This window comes from Lepidochelys olivacea (genome assembly GCF_965140295.1).
Source record: "Lepidochelys olivacea isolate rLepOli2 genome assembly, chromosome: 11".
NCBI classification, from domain to species: Eukaryota; Metazoa; Chordata; order Testudines; family Cheloniidae; genus Lepidochelys; species Lepidochelys olivacea.
The window spans coordinates 29,518,662-29,539,586 of NC_140421.1; the positions used below are offsets into that span (position 1 = coordinate 29,518,662).

Sequence of the window (20,925 nt, forward strand, 5' to 3'; positions counted from 1 at the left end):
TCCCATTGACTTCAATAGGGCCAGGATTTCACCCTGTGTGTTTAGGTTTGTGATGTGAGTTGGCTGGTCTTAGAATATTCCATTCTCTGGAGAGCAGAGCATCAGTTTATAGCATTTTTTCCCCCTTTTAATACTTTCTTTAGACATATACCATCAAATCCTGAGGTCCTTGCTCAATTTGTATTTTGCTCCCATTCAGGGAAGTTAATAGGAATTGGTCTAAGTAAAGACCTCAGCATTTGGCCCATGGTATATAAATTGTGGGACTATTTCATTAGACACTAAATTCCAAATTCAGATTAAAAATGCCACTCCAGAATATTTGAAATGGTCAAGGGCAGTAACGCAAGTGCTAGTTTTAAAAGATGCACTGGTAGTAAGGAGAAGAGGGTGCTTCGCAAACAGAGCTATATTCCTTACTCATTAAAACTGGGCAAAATAAGCTTATGAATTTTCTGATGAACTCTCCAGGCATCACATTAGGAAAAGCTATTTCATGTCTTACTTCAGAAGACATTTAAACTTCAAGAAAAATCACCAGTTTGAAAAGTAAGAACAAACTAATGAGAGCAAGGTATCAAGAATAGAAATAAAATAATATGTTTTCAATGCAATGAGATTACCATGGAAATGGAAAGCATTAATACTATGCTATTTCTCGGTATTCAGAGCCTTTACATTTTAAAAGAAGGCAAAGTGTGACCTAATTAAAACAAAGTTTTTAGACCTCAAGCAGGAATTGATTGATAAAATACCAATGGGAACAAATTAAAAACTAAAGCTGGTGAAAACATTTCTAGTTTCAGTTTTTTTCTATGACGTTTTCTGTACTTTTTGACCAGCTCTGTTCAAAACTAGTGATGTAGCTACCATGGTACGGGTACCAGCAGGTGAGGCCTTGTCTAATGGTACCAAGGTTTACAGTATTTATTTTATGCAAGTGTTTTTTTTTCTGGAAGATGCCAGACTGATACTTATGGTGGCTTGAATCAGTATTTAGTCACAAAATGAGCACAGTATGGTAAGAGACAACAAAACCTTCACTTATGTTAGCTCAGTAATGTGCCTCTCTCTATCTGTTCTGGAGGGATTACCTTTTATGGTGAGAGCGAAGTTTAGTCTCCTCATCTGTGAAATGCTTGGCCTGTCTGTGAAGACAACTAGCCAGGGATAGTGGTGAATGTTTGTTCATTTTCTTAAAAGAATATTTCATAATCTGAAGCGTTTGTGTCATCTAGCAGTAATATGTGTTGGCACATTGTGTCTCTCAAATCTGTGGTGGACTTTCCCTCTAGAGAATTCCACCAGGATGTAGTTTTGTCGAGGAAGTTTTCAGAATTCTATATAGGTTCTCCTCTTGCAAGCTTCTGATTATAGACTCCTCATGTTATTGTTTGAGGAATTTATGCTGAATGTAAAACTATATTCTGGGTATCTCAAGACCTACAGGTGCCTGCCATTGAGTTATTTTTGGTCTGTGAATAGTTACCAACACATAATAAGCAGTAGGCTTGAATAATGTTAATGATGACACACTTGCTATCAGAATCTAAGAAATTAAAAATTGTGATTGGAATCCCCACTTAAAGCTGAAAACAGATGCACAACCTAATGAAAAGGTGGAGCGTCAATCCAAAGTTAGAATTTTCTGGCTTTTACCAGTTGGTGTCATACTATTTAATTATGTTGTTATTTTTGGAATACATGTCCCAGAGCTTAGTTTTAGCTAGCATCTAAAAGTTAATGGTAAGTGGTTCAAAACCTACCACCAAACAATCCCTTTTTATCCTATTGCCCCATGATGGACATTCTGTGGCATCACTCTTATGAATAAATTTAGGGGATAAATCTTCACTAGCCCTGTATATCCCTTTTATACTCCTATATTGCCACATTGGAGGGGAAGCAAGCTCCATAGAATTTTTTTTATGAAGAACAATAATTGGATGATTACAAAGAGGTGAGCATGGTATGTTCAAACAATAGGACGTTTTCAGAAATGCTGAGCACTTGAACTAAATAGGATCTGGGGATACTCATTACCTTTGAAAATCAGATTACAATGTCTGTCCATCTCTCTGACAAAAGGGACTGAAAACAATGGGCTTCAAAAGGATCAGGCCCCAAATCAGAGTTACATATATATATTTAACAGGTTTCAGAGTAGCAGCCGTGTTAGTCTGTATTCGCAAAAAGAAAAGGAGTACTTGTGGCACCTTAGAGACTAACAAATTTATTTGAGCATAAGCTTTCGTAAGCTACAGCTCACTTCATCGGATGCATAAGAGAATTTGTCTCCACAAAGACAGGGAGGAAAATGAAAGGCTTAAGAAAGGAGAAGTCAGATCTAAGATCATAACAAAACAGTCACTTTGGGGGCAGATGTTTTAGAGGCTGTTTACCTGAAGGTAAACATTTATAAGTTAAATAATAAAAATCATTTCAGCTCTTCTGGAGTCAGGAAAGGTTAGAAATATACAATTTTCTGGATATGAAAAAAACAAAATTCTGGCTACCTTTTTGTTTTCATAGGTATAACTCAAAAAGAGTTACACTCTGAGGGCCAGATACTCAGCTGGGGTAAATCAACATAGCTTCAGTGAAAGAATTTAAGTATTGAGTAGTCCAAACGAAGTCAAACACTCCATTCAGGAAAGCATGTAAGCACATGCTTAAAATGGGTTGAAATTTTGGGGAAATGTTCGTGAAATTTTTTTTCCAAAACGTTTATCCCCTTTTCTCTCTCTCTCTTTCTCTCTTGTCAAAAAATTGAAACTTAGAAATTTTTTGACCTGCTTTACCAATAATCAAGACAAGTTTGAAAAATAAAGTGTTTTTTTTCCTTTTGAAGTTAAGAATGGATAAGATTTGTAAGTCTTGGGACTACCTCAACTCATATACACTTAGAAAGGTGTATGCTAGTACATATGAAGGTATGGTCATTCATTCTGCAACACAAGGAGAGACTAGTTAACCTTGTGCTGACTCATGCCTGTTAATTCTTCAGATGCAAAATATGATAATAATAGGTGCCCATTGACACCTACCAACTGTTACCTGTCAGTTACAGAACTGGGAATCTGTTGGTCTGTTCTTTCATAAAGCGCATCCATTCCCTTTTGCGTAGAAGAGTTTTTACACTCAAGATAATTTTGTCACTGTGCATATTATCCTGTTATGCTTCATCTTTATAAGCTCCGATTGATGCAGCATGTAATACATTTTGGAAATAGATGGCAAACTTCGAGGGCTTGTCAACATTTTTCACTTTCTCCAGCCCCAGTTCAGCTCCACTGGTGCTAGCATCAGTGGAAGCACTAATATAGCACATTCAGGCATTTTTATCATTGCCTCATCTAACCGTGGTCTGAGTTGCATTGGTGCAAAATGAACAAAAAATGTAGAGTCCTAGTGCAAATGTACTTTTGGGACTCTTGGTTTGATAGATGCTTGACATGATTTTCTTGTTACTTCACTATTTTCCTACAGCCTCAAGGGGGTTAATACTCTTTTGTGTGTGCGTCTTTTTCTCCTGAATGAACATCCTTCATAATTTACCAATGGTAATCTCTTACTGCCATCCATTGTTTCCCTTTCTGCCATAGACTTGGAGAATTCTAACAGTTCATTTGACTTATTCATGCTTGTACCAATTGGTTATAACATCGTGGCTATGTTGGAATCCCTCCTCTAGAAAAAGAGTCCCTACGGCCATGTTTGAGGTGGCCAAGCTGATTTCTTTTTTAGATCTGAATGAACAAAAGGTTGCCACAATGTACAGATGAAGGAGTCAAGATGTTAGAAAACTATTTGAAGAGAGAGACAAATTTTATTAATGCAATAATGCACTCCATAGTATGCAGATTGTACTCTAATAAAAACACTTCTCAGATGAAAGGAGCACTTATATTTTGGGGTTGTTTTTTTTTAGTTTGTTCGTTACTGTGCACTTGAGACATCATTAAAGTAATGGTTGTATCATTCTATGAGAGCAAGCATGCACTACATTGCTTTTCTTGGCATAGAGATTTCAATCTCAAAGGTGCCTTGGCAAAACAGTTTCCTTAATGTTTCTTTGTCAGAAAATGATCCCATAGAGCCTAAAATGGAAACAAGACCACTTGAAAGTTAATTATTCTGAAGGGTAGGATGTGGGCATATTCCCTTAGCAGACTTTTTGTTACCAAAGACTGGCTTTAGCTCCCGTTGAAGCTCAACATGTATTAATTATCAGCAAAACTTCAAAAACAAAATTGTGGTGGATAAGAACATTTTTCAAAAGCTGCAGGAAATCAAAGATAGACTAATTATTGTTCTGTCCCAAGAGAGTCAAAGATATGTGTGTGTGTACCAACCAGAAGCATGATGAACATGATAGTAAAGCAGGAAGTTTGCTGCAGGAGCCTGTGTTGTCCTCGAAAAACTTCAAAACCAAACATTTAATTGAGAAAAGTCTTGTGAGTAGGAGTCAGCCACAACTGGCATTGTTAACATCTCTCAGATCTTCTAATACCTCTCTCTCTTTTCATCCAATGTTCGAGTTGAGAGGGAAAGGGTACCCTGAGGGTCCTTCACTTCCCAAATCACAAGAACAAACTGTGCATTCTTGGTGTCATTTCTGACTAAGAAGGCACCACCCTAGGAATGCAAACACAAAAGGATCAGGATCACTAAATATCTCCTCTAATGGTTATTTATAAAAGTTTTGCAGACTACAATTGTCTTTTGGGCTGATGTCTACAACTGCTTTCTTGAGTCCCATTGCCTGTCCACCCACTTCCTGGTGAAGATGGCATCATCTATAAGCACAAATATTAAATGGATTAATTGGACTATATGGCTTCTTTCTCACTCAATACTTTGTCCACAGTAAATCTAGACTAGATATTACAGCTAATTTGTAAGCTGATTTCTCTGTTATTCAACTGGCTTCAAGAAGGTGCATCAGTATTCAATAACCTGCTTTTATCCTGATGGATGAGGAACTGGGACTAGTGTTTTCATCACTTCAGAAAAGGCTTAGGAGTGTAATCAGTAGACATTAATATTTAGTACATTGAATTACCCAGCTGGAGTTATTTGCACTGCACAGAGATCCTTGAGCTGTGGAGTGAATGTGTGCAAATGGAATGGTTCCACAAAGTTTTCATTTCCACAAAAATACAGATTGGAGCCATCCTATTTCCCTTATTACTTGCAGTAACAATACAAGGCTTAGCTCAGATAATACAGATTAATGATACATAATGAAATGTGTAGGTATTCTGTTGGGAAAACAGTCACACAACTCCACATAAAATATTCCACAAGATAATGGTAATGCAAGTTACTAAATATGACTTTTGTATTTTCAAATAAATCAATATAATCGTTTAGCTGTGCTACTGATCTTTGGTACTTTCTCTTTAATGATTTTATTTGTAGCAAGTCATAGAACAATGGCAATTTGGCAAAATATGATGCAATATCTCCTTTAACACAGAATAAAGAACTTTAGTCTAACAAAAGAAAATATCTCTAAATCTATCCCTCTGTCTCTCTGCTGTAGTGTACAGTTTATGCCTACAGCTTTACCCACCTGTCTCCTGTATAGCTTTCTGATACTGATTTAACAAAGCAGTATACACATCACGAGTTGTCACATTCATCTTTCACTAAATGCCTTATGCTGTAAAACAACATGCTATAGTTACAAGAGGATTGCATACAGTGAAGGCTTGGGAGTTGCTAATTTTTCACTTTGCTCACTGCACCATATAAAAATAAAGTGGAACATTTAGCCATTCAGGAGTAAATAGTCCAGTGGTGTAAAAGATTTTTTAACCAGTTAGGTGAGTGTAATTAAGCACCTAAATAGTGTAACTAGCCGAAGTGCATAATTGAGACCTTTCTTAAAAAGTTCTAAGCAATTTAGTAAGGATGAAACCTCCAGTGTTTTGAAGACACTTAATAGAGTTTTATAGGAATTACTCTAAAGCCTGTTAGGATCTTATTCTATATTACGTTCTTTCTTTGGATTTTTTAAAAATCCATTCTAGGGAGTTTCTATAGCAAGGATTTATTTCCCTTAAATTCTACAGGATGTTTCAAATATTTTTCATTTTTTATTCAGTTCTGTAGGGTTTTTTTTTTCATAAGGGAATGCCCAGAGCCCCCTCATAGTGGAAAAGGAGCCTTAAATAGCAAGAGGTGGGCTTTTCTGAGGTGAGTGGAGCATTAAATAGGGAGTTTAAGCCAGAAAATGGGTTGTTCTTTAGAAAAATGGCGCATGTCAAGGCTAAAGAAAATTAAACTCATACTGTGTTGAGAATAAGATATTCTTTAATCTTGTTTTTGTGCCTAGTATTGTGTGTGCCTAGAGATTTGTACAGACACCTTTTTTATTATTGTAGAAATCCAAATAAATCAATGAGGGGAAAGCATGTTTAATTCAGTTGTGTTACTTGGGTAATACCTCTCTCACATTATAGCAGTCATCAAAATCACTATGCAACAGCCACACAGCACTGCAGAATAGAGCCTTTTCCAGAAAAACAGTAAGGGGGTCTGAGTAACCAAAACCCACCCCATTTACTATATGCCTAACTATGGCAAACACTGAAAAACACATGACCACTGTTCAGATGCCCAAGGACATGTCTGACAGCTGTACCGTGTTCAGGCTCTTTTATATGTTACTTCTTAGCTTGCACCACTTTACTGGATTTTGCTTTCCTGATACAACCATTGACTAATGTGGGTAATGCTTATTCCAATGTGCAGAAAGGATTATTAATTCCAGATCCTTAATCTGACTTTATCTGAGTCTTCATTTTTGCACCTGAAAAATTGCAGTGATTACACAGGTGATTTAAATGTTTAAATACACTATTTTAGGCACAGTCACTGATTTAGCTGTCGAAAAGACCTAAGCTGCACTATATAATTATGGACAAAATAATGTGAGCCAGTGTAACTCGTAGTGAGGCTGGAAAAGTTGCATGCATGCTTACTTTTCAGAAGTAAAACTAAAGTAGATGGTGACACTGAAAATTATTTTAAGTGTTTGTGTAATTTTGATTCTCTAATTACCTGTCAAACAGTCATTCTAAAAAACTAGCCCAAAGGGTTTTTCAATATTCCATAAGTGTTCAACTCTGCTGACTAATTTTAGGAGCACAGTTTTGTACCCAGAACGCACTGAACATGTGCTTACATGCTTTAATATACATCCCTGAACTCAGGACTCCCACTTATTTTTGCTCTTTCCTTTGGGCATGCAATAAGGTTTGTGCACCTAAGCTCTATTCTAAAAGTAAATTTGTGCACCACTATCTATACTTCATCCTCAGATTCATTTTTGTGAAAAGTTAGCTGGAAGTATCAAAAGGACATTGAAATAGCTAATTTCATTATTACAGCATATTTTAATTATTATTATTAATGGCTATTTTCAAATAAATTTTCTACATATTTCCTTATCAAAGCAGCTGTTTCTTGTGTTGATTATAGTCATTTTCATGTGATGGAAAACATCTCTTTTTGTACTGTGATTTCAATGCCTGTGTGTAAACTGTGATTGATGAATGATCTAATTGAACCATCAATACATGCTCTGATAAACATGTTCAAGTAAAAAAAAAAAGTATTAATTTCCCTTTCTAAAATCCTGTGAAACAGATTACTGATGCATATAAAATGTTTTCATTATCCGGATCTCTTGAAATCTTAACCTAAAATGCCTTTTTCACCATGAAAAGAGAAATTAAGCATGCAGAAGAGTTGTGACTTCAAGAATGAGGCTCTCACCAACAATTAAGACGTGTTATTTCTAATAACCTCCGTTGTTTTCAGTCATATGATTCTGTTTTAAAAGGTTGGAAATTAGAATGGTCAATTCGTAAAGCAGCTGTATCAACAGATGAGTATTTGGCAGTAAGAAGCTGACTGTGCCTTGCTTGCCCCAGTGTGATCTACCAGACATCAAATATCTACTGAATTTTTATTAAATTGTCAAGTTTAAGTATCCATGGTAACTGTTGGAGAATTCTATAGCAGCCTAAATATGATTATACTGTCAGACCTGGATATTCTACCTGCAGTGCAATAGTCAGTACAAAGACCAATAGTATCATTGTTGTTCTCAGCAACTATAAGGGTAGTTTAAAAAATGGAATCAAATCATGTGACTTCTTTTAAATAGATCAGAGTAATTTATGCTCTAAAGGACAAATGGTTGTAGGAGATATTTCACTTCTGGGCATCCATAGATTGTTTGCTGGTGTGTATACACAGGGACCTGAATGTAAGTGATCTTGCTTTGACTTGGTATTGACAAGACAGAAATGAAGCTTTGTGGAAGGAGAAAACACGAAGTGGTGGGATAAGTCAGGATCTCCATCATTTATCAGCAAGATGTGCACATCTTTTATCAAATTGGTTTGTATTCTGGGATGCTTTGGTCCCGTGCTGTTCTCACTTAGCAGCTTTGGCCCAAAATGTCTTTTATCATCTATGCAACTGCAGTCATTCCTAATATGGGCATTACCACTGTCGTTCACACGTTTGTCACCTTCAGGATGAAACACTATAGTGCTATATTGTAGACCACAAGAGGCTTCAGGCAGTGTGGAATCTAGCTGTCTGCCTCTCAAGAGGAGGTGAGGCAGCGATGAGCATATAACAGTAGACAAAGTTTTTTGCATTGGATTCTTATTTGCTTCCCAGTACCGTTCATGGTGTTTGTGATTATCTTTAAACATCTGAAAGGTCACTTCTTACACTAGCACGCAGGTGAGTTTGGCTTAGATGTTCTTTGACACCAGCAGCAGGGATGTCTCAGTTGAGGACTCTTGATTTTGGACTTTACTCCCCTCCTAGCCTTAAACTGTACTGTTTATAGCATCTTGCCATTACAAAACATGACTAACAAAAACAGGATGCAAGCAGACATTACAATTAATGGACAAGCTATAGAGGTGTGAATTTAATTATCTGGGATCATATTTATACAACCGAGGCAGCAGTTCCAAAGAAATCAGAAGACCACCTGGGCTGACCTTCCTTAAGAAAGTGTGGAAAAACCATGACATCTCAAAATGTACAAAGGTGTGACTGGTGAAAAGGCTAACTTTTTCCATAGCAATTTGTGGATGTGCATAGTGGGAAGTTAATGCTGCTGATAAGAAGAAAACTGAAGCTTTTGAAATGTTTTGGTGAAGACTCTTGTATATCTCTTGGATGGGAAAAAAAAGAATGAATGCCTATATTAGAAATGTTGTTGGAGAGAAGCAAACCCTGATGTCGGAAATCAACAGATACAAACATAAAAACTTTGGTCACATTAGGCACAGAGATGGAAATAACCTTGAGAAAATTGTTATGGAAGGAATGGTGAAGGGCCTTCATAGTAGGGGATGAGTAGCAAGTGGGTGGATGGATGGATGGTATGCGGCAGATCAGTGAAAGGTCGCTGCTAAGCGTTCAAAATTAGTGATGGCTCATGAAGGCTTCTGAAAATTCTGCTATGATGTCACCAATATTCAAACATTAATAAATGGATTAACTTATTGATCCAGTCAGTTCTCACTGTTAATACAATAGTCAGTTCTCGTTTAAAAGATTCTGGGATAATAGTACTTCCCTACCTCACAACGATGTTGTGGGGATAAATATACTTTAAAAGATTGTGTGGAACTTAGATACTACAGTAATGGAGGCAAGGCATTAATAGGATTGATAACAACAACAAATTCAAGAATAGACTCTCTCCTATTACATTTTTACATGCCCTCACTTGAAGGAAGCTGTAGAATACAAATTCCAGCACTCCCAGAAAAAAAATTGAATTAAAGGCCTGCTATACAGTAAGTTAAAAGGAATTGTAGCTAGTCAGCAAAATATAATTGCTGTATTGTGAAGCAGAGTTCAATTGCTAGTCATATAATTGCACATAAATACCATACTTGTTTCCAACTCAAAGGTGTGTTCATGTGCAGTTATATGACTAACCAGTGATCAAAACAAAATATTAACAGGTTGCTTGTCACCCCAGTTTTGGTCATGTCTACACAGATTCCATATAGTTTAAATACTACATTTTTAATAGTAGTCAATTTCCCTATGAATGCTTAAAAGCAGTTTACAAAAAAAAAAAAAAAAAAAAAAAGACTGAAAGGTTAAAATGCTGTTCTTCACCATGGCATCTAGACACCTCTGTAGTCCTGTAACAAGTTTACTGGAGAGGAGGTTGTATCAGGAGCAAAAGTTAGTAGTATAAATTTAAAACAAATATTTTGGGAATTTCCTGATGGACAGTATAATCAGCAGGGGGAGGAATGGAAAATCTGATACTAGAGAAGTATCTCAGTGTTGTTGCTTAATGAGAGGCATAATGTTGAAATACATGAAATATATTGTTTTGGTGATGGTTTGTAAATATATACAGTAATGTAAATTTAATTCCCTTTTTTAAAAAAGTTAGCAACTGTTCTGTAGTATGTCAGCTTGAAGTTTCATCTATACTGACTAATTGTCACTGAATATAAAACACAAGATGTTAAACGCAAGAATGTTTTGTTGTTGTCATTGTTAATCCCACCAGAATACGTTCATTAGCATACTAATGAAATTATACAAAAGAGTTTAGCTTTAATTAAATAAGAGCTATATTGTTACTATGGCAACAACATTTCTATTCATACAGTTCATTCTTAAATGTTATGTCTATTTCAAGGAGTACTAAATCCAAAAATGTAACAGTTTTCATGTCAAAGATGCCAGAAAGTTTTTGTATTTTTTTTTTTTTTTTTTTTTTTAGTGATCAGGAAGTGCTGTAAATTGACTTCATAAACTATACTGTCAGGGGACGTAGAAGGTGGATGGGTTCGACGGTGGCCGCTCTCTTTGCTTACAGCAAAAAAGGGAATGAATGTCAATTAAGTATGAGCCCCAAAGAAACTACATAATATAGGTAACATAGAGAAGGGAGTAGTTCTGAGGGATATGATTAAGTGCATTGTGAGGTGAAAAACTGAAAAGTATACGTGTAGTAACCACCTCACCGATTTATGCAGAGGTAACTAGTAGATAGAGTGAAACGTCTACATTGGAATGGTGACCCCACTAAACTCGCGCCATTTCTGGAATCATGTCAGTCCAGATTATTCAGCGGCAGTAGCACTACATACTGAAGGTTGCAGATAAGTTTCTGTTGATACATCCTTGCCCTTCATTTCCCCCCACTCCATGCTTCTGTGAATAACAGTTTCAAAATCGGTCGGCAAGGTCTGTGACCCGCGTGGAATATTTTTTTTACCAAATTACAGGGCTACTGGATGCTGAAACGTAGGAGTGAATTCTGAGTCCCCAGAAAGAGATGTTAAAGACTTCTGAATTTTTCCAGTGCTTTTTTTACTATTCGGTAGCCAAAAAAGACAAGAAGTAGAAAGGGGAAAAATCTGATTTGTTGGACTGTTCTCATTGAGGTCTATTGCACAGAATCAAATATTAGGTTATTAGATTCTAATATTAAAAAGTTAACATTTTAAATAGGAACATACATGAGTCATTGAGAGCTGATGCCCTAATTTTGGCTCATTGGCAGCTCCAGAGACATTGCTGGGAAGCAGAAGGAGACAGACAGGAAGAATTTATTATCTCCCCAAGTCGCCTGCATGGAGACTGGGGAGGAACAGCAAGATTACAGGCAAGAGCATATAATACGCTAACCTATGTATAGTCCTGGAACTTTAAAATTACTTTGGTCCTGCAGGTGGATCTTGTTTTGTGAGAACTTGCTGCTGTTCAGTGTAATTACGTCTGCAGGTCTGATGGACTATTGAAAGCATGAGGCCAAAATTTGCCCTCAGTTATACCAGTGCAATCCCACTGAAATAAGTGGAATTACACTGATGTAACTGAATGTAGAATTTGGCTCCAGGACTTAAGTAAACCAGTAATTTCCATTGCATGGAGATTATCAGATTTTCTTTTGTGTGTATAGGTTTCTTCTTGCTAGTCTATGGTAGCAGAGCTGCCTATCTCACCACAGATAGGGACTGGTTTTGGAGCCAAAGAGCATACATTTGGGCCTAGTGCTTCATGTATGTAGCAGGATGATGGCCATGGTGACTGTGTATATGCATATCTATACCTATAATATTACAGTCAAGGACCATTGTACCATCTTCTAAATAGCCAAAAAAACACGATGCCAGTAAAAATTACCAATGCTCTTTTCTATTGTTATAAAACGCTATGAATTGCAGAATGAAATTCTTGGAAACTCAAAATCATTACAAAGAAAAGAACTGACATCCTGAATTGAATATTAGTGCATAGCATAATTACACCATTTATAATGTAGGGTGCTCGAAAAAGTGTGTGTGTGTGTGTGTGTGTGTCTAAAATGATAGGGCTGAGTCTACAAGTCAGGTAAGCTTGCACAAGATGACAGAAGTCTATGGTCTTGCACGTACTTTATCATTAGTGAAATTTGACCTGTATAATTACATTAAAAATTGATGTGTAAATCTCTATACACTTCTGGGATGAAAAAACAAAATAAGGAGTCATCTGTCAAATGTTTTCTTAGAGCTGGCTGCTTCTTGGAACAGAATTTTTGCAGGATACTTTTCATACACAGTTTTAAAATATTTTGCCTAATTTCAGATTTGGCAGTGTGGAGGCTCCCTGGAGATTGTAACATGCTCTCATGTTGGACATGTGTTCCGTAAGGCAACCCCTTACACTTTTCCTGGTGGCACCGGACATGTAATCAACAAGAACAACAGGAGACTAGCAGAGGTCTGGATGGATGAGTTTAAAGACTTCTTCTATATAATATCCCCAGGTAAGAAATCATTTTGTGTTCATTTTATGAAATGTGGATCTATCTGAAAAATGAATATGCCTATATATGTATGTGAGTGAGAGGCGTGGGAGAGTATAGTTAGAGTTCTTTCTGCATCTCCTTCTCAAGTGTCAAATCCTTCTATATTCTTTTTTTAAAGAAAAAATATTGCCTATTTAAGTCTAGAAAAAATTGAAGGTCTTAAGAAGTCTTGTTTGAGATAATTTCTATCATGTTATTTTCAAACCAGTGGGAAAGTTCTTTGGCTCTATTAACTCTAAGAAAAAGAGGATGTAGTCAGATCAGTCTTGCATTCTGGTGATCCCTTGGAAGTAGTTGCAACTGGTGCAAGTTAGAGCAGCTCTAGAACTGTTCTGCATTGCTCACTGGACTATAGCAGTACTCAGTGGCCTGGCAATCAGGGAGCCAAAATATTAAAAAGTGAAAACATGAGTCTAATTCCTCCATTTGATGTACATGCATAGCTCCCATTAATATTTCTCTCTTCTGTGCATGTCAAGGAGAAGACTCATGTTTTCACTTAGTCCAGAGTAAGAACTTCAAGAAAATCATGAAATGAAGGAATGATTCTAAGATAATGCATATCTTGCTATAACTTATCATACAGAAATTGAAATGCCTGTACAACAGATATGAGTAATGTATGTAAAATATTGTATTTTAAACATGTTCTTGTATTTATGATTTTTATATTTCAGTAACATGTAAAAATAATTGCACAAATGTTTGTAAGTACATTTACAATCAACTGACAGGGATCACAGAGTATACAGATAGTAAATATGCAGTATTTTTTTCCCTTATGAACAAAACATGCAACATTTTTCAATAAGAGTCACTTAATTATTGGTTCAAAAACATATAAAATAGCAAAAATAAGAATATAAGGACATAAGTACTAAAGCGTGTCAAAAATGTCATTTAAGACATCAGCTGAAGAGTTGGTGTTTATAGCACCTGGAAGGTATAGTATCTTCAGTGTTACTGCATTTATTAAGGGCTAGACTGTGATGTTAAAATCAAGCCTCAAGCAAGGAGCGCAGCTCTGTTGAGAAGCCCAGAGGGAGACTCTTACACAGTCTCCTTTCTGGTCTCACCACTGCCATGGGGAAGGAGTGCATTGTGACAAGTCTATGTCCAACACAGCATATTCTCCCTGACACACTGGTGTAGCAAAGCTGTATGTGATGGGGGAATGAATGTCGAGCCTCTGCCCTGTCCTTCCCCTTCTCATCCCAAGAAGATTTGGGTTGGAGGGGAAGTGCTTTTAGAGTAGATCAGGATAAGGCTTTCCTGTCGCACATCACTTTTCAGGATTTCAGAAATGTTCCCATTCCACATCAGGCTGAAACAGCAACTTTTCAAAGTGTTTTGTGAAAAACGAGAGAGAGAGAGAGAGAGAGACCCAATCCACAGTAGCCAGGTCATCAGGACACTCACCTGGGATGCTGTTCTCCCACATCCCAGGTGAGTGTCCTGACCTCTAGACTTTTGGATCTTCTGGGATGGGTCTTTGTCTCTTTTTCAGTATGACCAGAAATTTCGTCCTGGACCTGAGAAACCTTTCCTGACAAAAGTTTTGTCAAAACAGGTATGTTCCAGTGAAAAGCTTAGGTTTTGATGAATCAGCAATCTTTTGACCAAAAAATAATAATTCAAGACCATTTCAGGTGCTACTGACCTTGGTACCAGTAATGACGCTGGAGGACCCCATCCTCAGCCACCTTTAAGACAGGGCTTTTCTGTACTCTGTCTGTGCAAGTGCATGAGCAATCATGCCTTCTTCCATCATAGTGCTTTTTGATTTATTTATATTTTTAAAGGAGGAAACTTTGACCTGATAGACCCCGTTCTCTGCTCCCCTACTGAGTTCCATAATGAAGTTATCCTAGGAAATTTCTTCTTCCTATCATGCAGCCCTGTTGTTATGGAATATCAGACATACTAAATGTATGATTGGTCAATATAATGTGTCCTTTATTGAGATGAGTTGTATCTAGGCAGATTAGAACCCTTGCTTTGGTGTGCATAAAAGATGTACCTGTGAAGTCCCATGAGTTTTTTTTTCTTTCCCCTGTGATTTTAAAATGTATTTCATATTTTTGTTTTCCCTTTTATTCCATTTTCAGTTTCTTTTATGAAAATATTAAATTACCATAGCTTTTTATAAAACATATAACAACCCTGTAGCCTCTTAAAGCTTGTGGCGGTTTTCGGCATATTGGCTGTCTCAGCTTAAACCTAGTGGTTCAAAAAGGAACTAGTTTTTACAGAACTGCCAACCTTTCAGATGGAAAACTCTTCCCTCCCTCCCCCCTCATCAAAGACAATAATTGAAAACTTTAAATTGTGGCTGTGATCAGAAAAAATAAGTGTTTACCAGCAAGTCAATGTTTCAGATAAAGAGGTTTTTTCCCCTCTTTTATTTCAAATAGTTTCTTGATTGGTAGTAGCCAGTCTCCTGAAAGCTGCCACAGGCTTTATGAGCTAAAGTATTTGTGAGCTTAAACCTGTGTTTTCATTTTTTGGCTGAACCCCCCCCCCTAAAAATAAGGGTAGTTAAAATCTATTTTATAATACATTTTTAAGATTTTTTTTTGTATAAAATCTAATGCCAGTGTAAGGTGGTTTACATTTTAGACAAGCTTGGTTTTATGGTTTTATTAAGACCTTAAAATCACAGATTCCAAATCATATCTGTTTAAAGCCAGAACCTCACATCTGGAAGCCCATTATATTTTGCAGCTTTTAGAAATCATTGTTTAAAATGTTGAAAGAATTGGCTAGTCATAAACTGAAGGTGCTGTTGCTATGTTTTATCATGAATCTCTCAGTAGTCTCCCCACTCTCGTGTTGATAATGTACCTTGAGTCTACAGCAACAGAATCCCCGGGATAAAATTTACACAATAGTTCATGAAGAATTTGATTCCAAAATCCTATTATCACTGGGAGTTTTGTGTCTAATCCTTTGCACCGTGTATTAGACTGTTAACCAAATCCATTCATTTTAAAAGCCTAATTGGTGCCACACACGCTTTCACTGCCTGAATATTCCAGGACTTCAGGAGTTCAGTCAAAAAGAACATAAGAATGGCCATACTAGGTCAGACTAGTGGTCCATCTAGCCCAGTATCCTGTCTTCCGACAATGGCCAATGCCAAGTGGTTCAAAGGAATTGATCACAATAGGGCAATCAAGTAATCCAGCCCCCCATTGTCCAGTCTCAGTATCTGTCAGTCAGAGATTAAGGGACACCTGGAGCCTGGGGTTGCATCCCCGATCATCTTGGCTGATAGCCACTGATTGACCTATCTTCTATGAACTTATCTAAATCTTTTTTTTAATCCAGTTATAGTGTTGGCCTTCACAACATTCCCTGGCAATGAGTTCCACGGGTTGACTGTGCATTCTGTGAAGAAATATTTCCTTATGTTTGTTTTAAACCAGCTGCCTATTAATGGATGACCCATGGTTCTTGTGTTCTGTGAAGATGTAAATAACACTTCTTTATGCACTTTCTCCACACCATTCATGATTTTATAGACCACTATGATCCTCGTTTGAGTAGTCTTCCAAAGGATGTGCTGGCACAGTGGATCCTGTATTCAATTTCTGTGTCAATGTTGCCTGTTTTTGAGAGGTGGCTGCCAAGGTATGCAAAATGGTCCACAGGTAGTTTGTGCAGGTGAGGGCTGGTAGAGTACCTTGGTTTTCCCAATGTTGAGAGAGAGACCTAGGCTGTGATAGGCATCTGCAAGAAGATTTAGGGTACTTTGCAGGCCAGCCTCTGTGTGTGCAAGAATGACATACTCCTCTCTATACTGAAGGTCAGTGATGCTAATTCTTGTGATCTTAGATTTTGTTTGGAGACATCAAAGATTGAGAAGTTGGCCATCCATATGATACTCAATCCCGATTCCATCAGGAAGGCGGTCGCAAATGAGAATCAGGATCACGGCAAGGTAAATGGAGAAGTGTGTTGGAGCAATGACATGGCCCTGCTTGACACCAGTGCGAATGATGAATGGTTCGGTCTCTGAGCCATTGCACAGAATGCTGGCAGTCATCCCATCACGGAGTAGTCCGATGATGGAAATGAATTTCTGTGGACAGCCAAACCTACATAGCACCTTCCAGAGGGCATCACGATTAGTAGTCAAAGGCCTTGGTTAGGTCGATGAATGTTATGAACAGTTCCTGGTGTTGCTTTCTGCACTTCTCCTGAATCTGTTGTGCTGTGAAGATCACGTCGGTTGTGCCTTGGGGTGGCCTGAAGCCACACTGTGGTTTGGGGAGGAGTCCCTTAGCAAGGGGGAGGAGGCGGTTTAGTAGGATACGGGCAAGAATCTTTCCAGTGATGGAGAGGAGAGTAATACCTCTGTTGGTCCCACACAAAGATATATCCCCTTTCTTTAATGTAACAATGTTTGAGTTCTTAAAGTGAGGTAGAATTTCTTTGCAGGTCCAGATTTTGGCGAGGAGTTGGCAAAGTTTGTGCTGGAGCATTGTTCCACCAGCTTTAAAAACCTCAGCTGGGATGCTGTCTGGGTCTGGTGTCTTGTGATTTTTTTTTTGTTTGAGTGCTGGCATGCTGGACTTCCTCAAAAGATGGGGCATCAGCAAGGTGTTCCATTGCTGAGAATTGTGGAATAAACTCAATGGTGTCTTCAGAGACCAGGGATTTGTGGTTTAGTAGACTCTCAAAGTGCTCCTTCCAGAGTTGTTTAATGGATGCATTGTACCTGAGGAGGGTGGAGGCATCCTGAGAATGTAAGGGGATTGGGCTTTGGAGCTTGGCCCATACATAGCTTTGGTTGCTTGAAAGAAGCTTCTCATGTCATCCTGGTCTACGAAACCCTGGAACTCAGAGGCCTTCTCTTGCCATCACTTGTTTTTGATGTCATGTAGCTTCCTTTGGACTTTGGCTTTAAGCAGGTGATAAGCCTCATGTTTTCATTTGTTAGAGGAATCAATTTGCCAGTTACAAAATGTATTTCTTTTCTGTTGAATTAATGCTAGGATTTCCTCAAACCAGTCTTGGTGCTGATGAGTGGAATATCCTTTGATTTCAGCACATGCATTGTGAATGGTGTTTAAGTTGATCCCAGTGCTCTTGAATGTCAATGATTTTGTCAGGCAGGTTAGAGAGTTTCTGTCAGATGTTGCTGGAATGTCTTGCAGCTGGCTTGGTCTTGAAGTGCTTTGACATTATATTGCTTTTGCTTAGTCTTTGGGTGTTTGCGGTGTGGTGGAGCAAGCTGCAGGTACCTGACAAAAATGATTAGGGAACTGGAACTCATGACCTGTGAGGAGAGGCTGAGGGAAATGGGATTGTTTAGTCTACGGAAGAGAAGAATGAGGAGGGATTTGATAGCTGCTTTCAACTACCTGAAAGGGGGTTCCAAAGAGGATGGATCTAGACTGTTCTCAGTGGTAGCAGATGACAGAACAAGGAGTAATGGTCTTAAGTTGCAGTGGGGGAGGTTTAGGTTGGATATTAGGAAAAACTTTTTCACTAGGAGAGTGGTGAAACACTGGAATGCGTTACCTAAGGAGGTGGTGGTGGAATCTCCTTCCTTAGAAGTTTTTAAGGTCAGGCTTGACAAAGCCCTGGCTGGGATGATTTAGTTGGGGATTGGTCCTGCTTTGAGCAGGGGGTTGGACTAGATGACCTCCTCAGGTCCCTTCCAACCCTGATATTCTATGACTGATCTTACTAATTGATGGTCTGGCCAACAGCGATCGGTACCTCTCAGACCTTGTGTTATATGATGTCAGTATAGTCTCTGGCTCTGACTATAACATAGTCAGGGAGGTGCCAGTGTTTGGACAGAGGATGTTTCCAGGTGGTCTTAAATGTATTACTCTGCCTAAAGATGGTATTTGTGATGAGCAGGTCATACTGAGGAAGAGAATACCATTGGGGTTTACCTTTCTCACCCCTTATTTGCCTATTGTGCCACTTTAGAGTTGGAAATCCCGTCCGACTCTGGCACTGAAATCTCCCAGGAGGATGAATTTGTCTGCCTTAAGTGTGGTTGTGAGGACTGCATCAAGAGTTCTACAAAACTTCTCCTTATTGTCTTCCTCATCATCGAGTGTTGGGGCATATGCGCTGATGACTGTGGCATATTGGTTGTTGCTAAACTTGAGCTGAAAAGTCATGAGATGCTAGTTGATCCTCCCGGGAAGCTCCAAAAGCTGACTGGCAATCTTATTTTTGATGGCAAATCCAATCGCGTGAATGTATCTCTCTTCGGGTGGCTGTCCTTTACAAAAGAAGGTGTAGCCACCTCCATCCTCTTTTAATTGGCTCTCATCGGCCTCGCGGGTCTCACTAAGATCTGTAATGCCAATGTTGAGTCTTGTCAGTTCTCTGGCAATTATGTCAGTTCTTCTTTCTGGACATTCGCTGTGCTAAGAGTCCATAAGGGTGTGGACAGTCCAGGTGGCAAAATTCATTGTCTTGTATCTTTTGTTTCAGCTGCAGAGTTGAGTGATCCCACTGGATACGGCCATCCAGTCAGAGGAGTGAGAGACAGCCTGTGTTTGGAGCACCTTTTCTAGCCCCTTCCCCCTGAAAAGTCCTGCTCAGTCACAGCCACTGCTGTCAAAATGCACTTCTGTCTCAACCAAGCACAAAATGACCATGACTTGTCTGTCGCCATAGGACTTTGTGTGGGTGTGAACCCTTTGGCAGAGGCCTGTGCATGAAATCTTTTAACGTGGGGAAACCGGTGCGCAGGCAGTGACCACAGAAAACTTGACAGGAGGAAAACACTGATCCAGTGGCAAGGAGATCCAAGGGCCTCCTTCCTGCTGCAGCCTTCACAGCTGCAGGGTACTATTAGGTCCTCTATATGTGCCTGTTCCGCTGTTGGGGTCTTTTGAAGTTTGGACCACGGTTAGTCAGGAGCCTCGCCTCAGACCTGCTCACCAAGGGGGACCCTATCAGGAGTATAAACACTCCAGACGAGGATCTTTAGCCTCTCCACCGCAACCAGGTTGCGGTCCATCAGAGAGTACCACTATCATCTCTCCCCCCTTTGTCATCTCTTTTCCAAGCTGAATAGTCCCAGTCTGTTTAATTTCTCCTACTCTGTACCTTTTTCCATTTCTAATCTATCTCTTTTTGAGATGGGCTGACCAGAACTGCGTGAAATATTCAAGGTGTGGGCATACCATAGATTTATATAGTGGTATTATGATATTTACTGTCTTATCATCTCTCTCTTTCCTCATGGTTTCTAATATTCTGATAGCTTTTTTGACTGCTGCTGCACATATAGCAGATGTTTTCAGAGAACTGGTCACAATGATTCCAAGATCTCTTTCTTGAGAGGAAATAGCTAATTTAGACCCCATCATTTTGTATGTAAAGTTGGGATTATGTTTTCCAATATGCATTTATCTCTGGCAGGTTGGGCGGCATGGCCGCAGGCTGCTAGCCCCGGAGCTGCAGCTGCTTCGGAGGCTGGGGAAGAACAGCATGGCCAGAAGCGGAGAGACTCTGGCCCGGCCTCTTCGCTTCTAGCTCTGCTGCCTCTCCTTGCCTCCCCCGCCCCCCGTTGGGGGGAGGGGTTGTGTCCCACCTCTCCCTCTCTATACCTGTTCATAAGCCGACCGCCTTCTCTGATGCTTCCCTTTCTTACTAAAACAATTCAGCTTATGAACGAGTGTATACGATAGTTCCTCATTTTTCTGTAGTTCCTCTTTCTGAAATTAAATGCTACTGTGGTGGACTTCTTTGGTATTTCCCCTCCAACAAGGATGTTAAATTTAATTATATTATGGTTGCTATTACTGAGTGGTTCAGCTATATTTACCTCTTGGACCAGATCCTGTTCTCCACTTAGGACTAAATTAAGAATTACCACTTGTGGGTTCCAAGACTAGCTGCTACAAGAAGCAGTCAATAATGGTGTCCAGAAACTTTATTTCTGAATCCTGTCCTGAGGTCACATATACCCAGTCAATATGGGGATAGTTGAAATCCCCCATTATTACTGAGTTTTCTATTTTTATAGACCCTCTAATCTCCCTGAATGTTTCACCATCCTGGTTAGGTGG

The 20,925-nt window shown here is 38.8% G+C and overlaps 1 protein-coding gene across 3 annotated transcripts in view; it reads left to right on the plus strand.

The window, feature by feature from the left end:
* GALNT13 (polypeptide N-acetylgalactosaminyltransferase 13) overlaps positions 1-20,925 on the plus strand; it is a gene marked incomplete at its 3' end in the record, with an annotated part of 686,573 nt that overhangs the window by 521,991 nt on the left and 143,657 nt on the right. For all 3 annotated transcript variants that reach the window (XM_084642901.1, XM_084642899.1, XM_084642900.1), the window contains one exon: positions 12,652-12,832. In XM_084642901.1, the coding sequence (XP_084499027.1) occupies positions 12,652-12,832 (181 nt within the window). The remainder of the gene's footprint in view (positions 1-12,651; positions 12,833-20,925) is intronic.